The 8,454-nt window shown below is 44.1% G+C and overlaps 1 protein-coding gene across 2 annotated transcripts in view; it reads left to right on the top strand.

Moving 5' to 3' along the window:
* The first annotated feature begins 1,847 nt into the window (after positions 1 to 1,847).
* Positions 1,848 to 8,454, top strand: part of MED14 (mediator complex subunit 14) — a 66,493-nt gene continuing 59,886 nt past the window's right edge. For both annotated transcript variants that reach the window (XM_058714412.1, XM_058714411.1), the window contains exons 1-2: positions 1,848 to 2,200; positions 6,810 to 6,836. In XM_058714412.1, coding sequence (XP_058570395.1) covers positions 1,986 to 2,200; positions 6,810 to 6,836 — 242 coding nt within the window. In that variant the 5' untranslated portion in view covers positions 1,848 to 1,985. The remainder of the gene's footprint in view (positions 2,201 to 6,809; positions 6,837 to 8,454) is intronic.

Raw genomic sequence — 8,454 nt, 5'->3', positions numbered from 1 at the left:
AAGACCACCTTGTACAACCACCAACTTTCCTGGGTATGTGATCACCAGGTTTTTTTGTTTGGTTTTAAGTCAGTAGTTCTCAACAAAGAGGGAAAATCTTCAGTAAAACAAATCAAAACAACTGCAAAAGAAATGGTACCATTCTAGCTAACATAAAAATTTGTTCCCTAAGGTAGCTTGCATAGGGAGGAATGATAATCTCTGCCCTCCAGCAAGGGGTGTAACACTAATGCGTTTTGATAAGTATCATGATGATATTGCGTGTAAGTGTTCTTTAAGGTCCCAAAAGAGGGAGCAAGCGACTATACTCCAAAGGTTACACCTTCAGAAGACAGGTGAATGGCCTTCAAGAATTACTGAGAATTACACAAGCGGACAAGAATAAGATTATTTTGGGGCGCCTGGGTGGCTCAGTCAGTTAAGCGTCCGACTTCGGCCCAGGTCATGATCTCATGGTTCATGAGTTGGAGCCCCACGTCAGGCTCTGTGCTGACAGCTCGGAGCCTGGAGCCTGCTTTGGATTCTGTGTCTCCCTCTCTCTCTGCCCCTCCCCAGCTCATGCTCGCACTCTGTCTCTGTCAAAAATAAATACACTTAAAAAAATTTTTAAAAAGAGTAAGATTGGTTTAACCTTAAAGAACAGCAAGAGTATCTCTTCCACCTAGGAGTTACAGATAGGAATCTGCAAAAATGTTTGAAAAAAGGGTAGGAGCCATTGACGCTTTTTAACAATAGACTTCTACGTTAGTTGCACATGAGTCACCTAGGAATCTTTAAAACCTGGAAGCCCAGATCTCACATCAGACCACTTAAAGCCGCATCTACGAGCGTGGCATAAGTATTTTTTTAAACCCCGCCCCCGCCCGGTTATTCCAACGTGAAGGCTACGTTGAGAATCACTGTTTTAAAGCAGGAAGCAAAATTTTGAAGGGGAAAAGTGGAGGCAGAACATGGAAGAAAAACTGAAAACCCTGGGAGGGCAGGGCGTCTACTGCAAGGGCAGGGACAAGAAAGAAGGGAGTGAGAGCCAGCGGTAGAGGATTTAAAGGCTGTCTCTGTGGTAGAACTCCCCGGATTTGGGGCTCGGTAACGAGGTCGGCATATGTCCAACTCCATTAAAGTGAAGTTATTCTGCCAGCAGCCCTGCTCTTATCCCCCATCATATTTTCTCGCATCTTTTCCCACAGTTAAAAAAAAAAAATGACGGAAACGTTTTCTATCCCACGAAAGGCGCATGAGCAGACTGTGGGAGGAGCAAAGGTCTGAGAAGCCACGAGAGCGCAGCCGCAACAATTTCTTCGCGACTCCAGAACCACAACTCACGAACATCTAGGAAGGAAACCTACCCAGCCACGTTCGCCCCGCACTGGGGAGCGCTGATAAATACCTCAGGGTACATTGGAGCCTTTTAAACACCGGAGGGCGGCGAGGGCAAGGGCGGGGCAACTACTGACGTTCACGGTGACGTCCATGGCTCCGCCCTCACACCCGCTTCCGGCGACGCGCGGCTACCGCTTCCGCTTTCCCCACCCGCGCTCCGGCCCCGCCCCACTCCCACGCGCCCCCAAGCGTCACGGCACCGGACAGCCGGAGAAAAGGCACAGGTTGCTGTCGGAAGTCCCCCTGCAGGTTCCCCTTCCGCTCTGCCTAACGACTTCCGCTTTGGGCCGTCAACATGGACGCTGCGGCTGCTTGGCGAAGCGGCCTCTGATCGGTTGCGGAGGCGCAGCTTCTCTGCGGAGGCCTCCCCGCTTCCCCGCCCTCCCCGCTTCTCCCCCGCCCCTCTCTCCAGTTCCTGGGGCCGGCGGGCTCGTTGCTACATGGGGGCGGGCCTCCGCGGCCGGCTCACGGTTTCCTGTTCGGAGGCGGCCTGGCGGTAGGCGGCGGCGACTCTGCCCGCGCCCACTTCGGCGCGGTGACCAAGCGCCCGGGAAGCTCGAGGGCTTCATCTTGTGCCGCTGCACCAAGCCCGGCCCTGCGCCGCCATGGCCCCAGTGCAACTGGAGAACCACCAGCTGGTCCCTCCCGGAGGCGGTGGCGGGGGCAGCGGCGGTCCCGCCTCAGCCCCGGCGCCTCCTCCTCCCGGAGCTGCCGTGGCGGCGGCAGCTGCAGCTGCGGCCAGCCCCGGCTACCGGCTGAGCACCCTTATCGAATTTCTGCTGCACCGGGCCTACTCGGAGCTCATGGTGTTGACGGATCTGTAAGTGCCGCGAAACCCATGCCTGCTCTCCAGCCCCCCCCCCCCCCCCCCCCGCTCTTCCCGCCCAACCGGCTTAGATAGGCTCGCACCTCCCTCTCTCCAAGGGGCTGCTGTTTTCTCCTTTCCTCTGGGCTAATCTAGAATTTTTGAACTCTTGGGGCTCAACGGAGGTGGAGGAAAAGCTTTGCATTTGTGGTCTTTCTGGAGATGAAGCAACGGACACTTGTTAATTATGCATGTTAGACTTGCACTGAAAATCTCATCTTTGGGATTTTTGCTCGAGTTGCCAACCGAACCCTATTAATTTCTTGGTTGGAAGCTTTTTAGCCGAAAGCCCACTTTTAGGGTTTAGGAATACATAATATTCGAATTCCTAAAGACAGGAAATCTGTTTTACAGCGTCTTGACGGTACATTTTAAACGAAGGTTGTAATTGCTTCTGGCAAAGTTTGAACTCAGGAGATGTATTGTGTATAAGATAATCCAAAAATTTGGAATCCAAGGTGTGTGTGTATGTGTGGTTTTTTTTTCTGGAATGTTTGAGAGTGTTCTGAGTCTTAACAGTGTAAGTAAAAGCTGTAACTGGTCTTCTGTTATTGTCTCTTGGAGTATGAAGGGAGTTTATAGATCACTAAGTTACCAATGAAATGCCATGGGACATGATTAGGGTGTTAATCCCTTCAGAATAGGATCAGACTACACTAATGATTTTTAGTGTGTGAAGAAAAGGCATTATAAAATTGCGGGTATATATACTTTACTGTTTTACATTTTTAAATCCAGGTTCAGAAAAAGTAAGAATTATAAGTTTTTAATTATAGTTTTTATCTTCGCTCTATTGTTAGATTGCAGATCAGTATTTTCAAGTGGAACATTAATTTGTTACTAGAGACTAAAAATATTTGTTTGCAGATGAATGAAAGAGTTAGAATAGGTTCTCCTTATTCCTGCAAAACATCATTCTCAATTTGGATATGTTGTACTTTATTGAATGGAAGAGAAAGAAGACTACCCCTGCCTAATGAGAAACTTAAATAGCTGTCATGATTAGGTGTTGTAGTAATATACCTGTCTGAGCCAATTACTGGTGGATATCATGAAAATTTAAGAGTATCCATGAGAAAATTTCATACATGTAAAGGTCACCTACCCAATGTATAGCTAGGGAAAAATGTTGAAAACTGCTATCAGTGGTTGTATAATTTGTTTTTTTTGTAGAGGATTTGTAGAAATTCTTCGAGCTATACTGCGTTCTTACTATTTTACAGTTTAGTTATGAAGAAACATCTGTTTTACTGCTGTAGAATAAGTACATAATTTTAATCCTGCACCCTTTATATGATGATGATTCCCATACTTCTATCTTCAGCAGAGACCTCTCCACTGAACTCCAGACTATACCCAAACGCCTACATTTAAATACCTAATGGGTATTTCAGTGTACCAAGTCCAGACTCAAACTCCTGATTCCACTTGATCCCCCCCACCACCTTCCCTGTCTCTCTAAAGAGTATCTCCATTCTTCCTGTTGTTGCTTAGGCCAAAAATTGGGGGTAACTCTTGGCTCTTCTTTCTTCCAATCCTACACCCAGTACATCAGCAAGTACTGATCATCTCTGACTTCAGAATCTGACCACTTTTCAACATTTCCATCAAGTGTGATTCCTTTGCCCCTGTTAACTGCAGTAGTCTGCCATCTGATATCTCTACTGCTAGCTTGCCCCTTTACAGTTTTTGTCATCCATAAAATAGGATGATCCTTTTAAAACTTCTCACATCTCTCCAGCGGTTCTCCATCTATCTCACTTACAGTAAAAAGATTTTATAGTCACCTATATATGGAGTGACCATAAAAGTTATGGTCCAAGTCAGGACACTTTTGAGCATGAAAGGTGGTGCTGTTAATAATGTTGGAGCAACAGGCACAAACTAGGACTATCTTGGGCAAACAAGGATACGTGGTCTGAGCCTTCTCTCTCTCCCTTACCTCTTTATCCTCATTTCCAAATACGCTCCTCTTTGCTTATTCTGTTTCAGCCACATTGCCCTTCTTGATGTTTTTTCATAGTGCCAGGCACACTCCCACCTTAGAGCCTTTGCTCTTCCCCCAGAAATCTGTGTGGTTTGCTTTCCTATTTCCTTTAGGTCTTTGTTCAGATAGAACTTATCACAAAGACTTTCTCTGACCACCCATGAAAAGCACTCTGCCCCTGCTGTCCATTTTTAACTCACTTTTTCTCTTAATCACTAGTGGGTACTCTTAGTTTATTGTGTGTCTCTTCCTTACTGGAGGCTCCATGAGAATGGGGATTTTGATTTGTTTGCTATGTTCGGTGGGCCTAGAACAGTGTCTGGCACATAATCGGGGATTAAGTATTTATTGACTTAACACATCAACAAATGAATTTTTAGAATTGTAATTGCAGACCATGGAGTATTTAACAGGAAAATACACTGTTGTTCTTAATACTTAGAAAAGAGTAAGATAACTCTTTTCTCTTTTGATTTGTGCAAGCCAAAATTAGTTTAAGAACTTACTTTGGAGTTCCTAAATCCTGTATTTTCCCTTGTTCCAGCTGGAAGCTGTCAGAATTAACGTATTGATGTAAAACTAGTGTTCTAGGTATACTTAATACGAATCTTATTTCTGCCACATTTGATGCTTGTCTGTGAACTATTGAAAGTAAAAAGGACCGCCTTGACAATTTCAGTGGTTTGTTTTGGGCCATGGATTTCTGGTTTTTTTTCCTTCTCCTTATCTATCCCAACCTCCTTACACACTCTCATCTAAGAGTTTATACTCTGCCTTGACTTTTTAGAGATGTAGGTCCTACTTTTTTCTTCTTTCTTTCTTTCTTTCTTTTTTTTTTTTTTTTTTTTTTTTTTTTGCCTGTTTTAATTAAAATTAGAAAATGCTAAGATCTCCATCACGTAAACTTGTCTTATCACACTTTGGTGTAAGTTTCTGTGACTTCCAAAAATTTGTGTTTTAGGGCTTTTGCCCCAAATGGTGGATTCATTATCCATAAAGGAATTTTAAATAGATTAGGAGGAATTGGGCGGGTGGGGGGGGTGGTGGTGCAGGCAACAGAGCCTTATAATCTTGGTCCCCAAAATGATACCACCTCTGAAATGAGGTGATCCTTTTAGGGTGTCCGGGGCAGGTGGAAAGAGCTGGAACAATGTTTCCTGTTCTTTCTACCCGCAAAATCTCTCCTCTTTTGTTTCTCTGTGTCTGTTAAGCACACACAAGCATCCATGGTTCTTATTCTTTCCCTCCCTTGAGGATGAGGGTTGTGGCTCCTCGGGGAGTGTTAGGAGCTTTCACATGTAGAGGAACTTACCAGTAGTTGTTTTTACTTGTAGTCTTACAAGGCCTAATGTATGCTTCATCTGATCTGCTGGCTCATCCAGCTTCTACCCGGTTTCCTTTATCACCAGATCATAACTTCAACTTCTATGTCACTGTCTACTCTCCAAATTGTAGTTATCTACAAGCCAGAGCTCATTTTAATAGTTTCCCCTCCTTCTGCCTTGAATCTCTGGTTTTATTGTTTCTGCACCTGTGGCCTGTGGGGGTGGGGTGGGGGAGAGGATCTAAGTAGTTCAGTGTGTGTTCTTCAAGAAGTGCTTAGATGTGGAGCGCCTGGGTGGCTCAGTCAGTTAAGCGCCAGACCTCGGCTCAAGTCATGATTTCACGGTTCATGGGTTCAAGCCCTGCGTCAGGCTCTGTGCTGACAGCTCAGAGCCTGGAGCCTGCTTCAGACTCTGTGTCTCCCTCTGCCCCTCCCCTGCTCACGCTCTGTCTCTCTCTCAAAAATAAACAAACATTAAAAAAAATTAAAAAAAAAAAAGAAGTGATTAGATGTAGAGGTGGTTTTAGAGTTGCTCAGGCAGTTGAATCTTGGGCCATGGGATAGGGGTTTCTAGAATGTGGTGATTCATGAGGCAGATCGGGACCTCTGTAAGCATCAGTGGATGTGAGAGTGTTAAATAGTATAATTTAACAGGGAAAATGGTGACATTGGTAGCTGGCTGTTGTACTGGAAAACTAGCAAAAAGAAATCAAAACCTTATTGGAGCTGTTATAAAGTAATCATTTACAGCTAACCACCATGCAACATTATAATTACCGTAAAACCCTTGGCTGACACTGGTCCTTTTGTGTGCTTAGCTTCCAGTTTTGCCCACCCTAACAAAACATGGAGAGGTTATTGCTTGGAGGCAAGGTTCCATTGGATACAGGGAGGCTGACAACTAGTATTCTGCATCCATGACTATTTTGGTTTTAAAAGAGTATTTTCTATGACTCTGTGATATAGTAGTGTGCGTAATGTAAGACTTGAGCTTTTTCAATGTTTGAGGCTCATGCAATACCTTTTGGAGCATTTTGAATGGAGAGGAATGTTCCTTTGTTGATTTTTGTCCCTTATGGCCATATTGCTGGAAACTCAAAAAAGAGTAGGTAGCCACACAAGCTTGTAGTGGCTATTGATCCAGCTTTTCTGAAATGCTAAAGTATGTAATAGAGTCAGAATAAAGACCGTTATCATTTTGATGAAGGTATGCATATGTTTAGTCAATTTCTTTTGTGTTTTTTCCTTCTTAGACTGCCAAGGAAATCTGATGTGGAAAGGTAAGTATGAAAAAAACCTTAAATCTGTGTCTGTGTTGTTAGATCTATGGGAGTGTGTATATGTGTATGGTATATGAGAGAGAGGGAGAGAGAGAAAGTGTGTGTGTGTTTGTGTGTCTGTGGGTGGCAGGGCTGTGGATTGGAAACCTAGGCCCAGGGAACCCAGGGTGACGTTTTACTCCATTTGTTTAGGGGGCCCTGGGAAATGTGGTTTCCTCATCTTTGACAGTTCTTGGTGTGAGACCAGCTCTGGACCTTCTGTTCTAGAAACCTTTGTTGAGTCACTGACCAGGTCAAGTCCCTGAGGGGGGTAGAAAGATGTAGAAAACTTAGAACTTAATAAAGAAGCTGAGGAACAGATTCACTTTAGAAAGTTGGCTGCTAGTTTACCACGATGCCAGATATCTTTAGAGAATTGACATTTGCCTACTCCGTTGCTGCTTTATAGTTGAGATAATTTTTATTGAGTTGGAGTTGGGAGCTTAAGACATAACTAGACACCAATGTTTCCATAGGCCAAGGGAACAAGATAAATTAAGGTTTCAAGGCAATCCTGTGGTAGAGATTTAAATTGTGGCTATAGTATAGACTACTTGACTGCATCTTTGGCACTAATGCTCCTTGATTTTTTTTTTTTTTTTTTTTTTTTTTCTAAAGACCGAGTCACTAGGGAGGATTTATTAGTGACTATGCTCCACCCCCACCACCAGCTCTCTTTCTGATGGAATTAGACTGAAAAGGCAGAGATGGGGGAGACAGTTGAAACATACCTTTTTTATGGTTTGGCTGGTCAGTTTTAAAGGAAGGAAATGAAAATCCAGATTTCTTCTGTCCACTCTGGGGTAGGAAGGGAAACTGGACCTTGGGAAAACAGACTCATGCTGCTTATCACCTGAGATTGCATGGTGTCAAAAAGATCAAGTTACGGTAGTTTACAAAGGTGGGTGTTTGCTTTCCAGTAGAGGAGCTCATTTGGGAAAGCAAGTTAATAATATACAGATATGCTTGCTCTAGGAGAGCAACCTCACAGCAGCTCTGTAAGTTGTTGCTCAGTTAGAATGATGGTACTAATTCTCCTAGCATGGAGGTGGCTGTCAGGTTGTAATGTGCATTGAATATTTTTTCTGTGTTCCAGTCTTGCCTGTGACGCTCTGGTAGTTTTATCTCTTAAGATCCTTCACAGACACTGGCAAAGAGTCTTAACTGTATCTGTGTCCTTGATTCTTTTCTTTGTACTACCACTGATCCTATTGCTGGCTGAATCTTAAGCCTTTCACGTTGTCTGTGGGCTCCATACACATGCTTTCACTAGGAGTTAGACTCTGTAGTCAGGATTATACTTCAACAGAAACTTTTGGTTGGGTGCATTGCCTCATGGTGTTGCTGTTGGTGAGATGCAGGGATGTGGTTTGGATCTGCAGGTCATTGAACAGCTGTACTGAGACTAATACAGGTTAGAGTCCACTTGGCGGGAGGCTGATGTCCTGCTGGCTTCTGTCATCAGTCCTGGCCTGTTCAATATTTTTTTTCAGTATCTTAAGGTAAACTATGAAAGTGATTTTCAGTTTTATAGCTGACAGGAAATTGAGAGGTCTAGTTCACACATTGATTGACAATG

The sequence above is a fragment of the Neofelis nebulosa genome, chromosome X (assembly GCF_028018385.1).
Source record: "Neofelis nebulosa isolate mNeoNeb1 chromosome X, mNeoNeb1.pri, whole genome shotgun sequence".
Lineage (NCBI taxonomy): Eukaryota > Metazoa > Chordata > Mammalia > Carnivora > Felidae > Neofelis > Neofelis nebulosa.
Note: the sequence above shows the minus strand (reverse complement) of the source record. Positions and strands in the feature narration are given on the sequence as shown.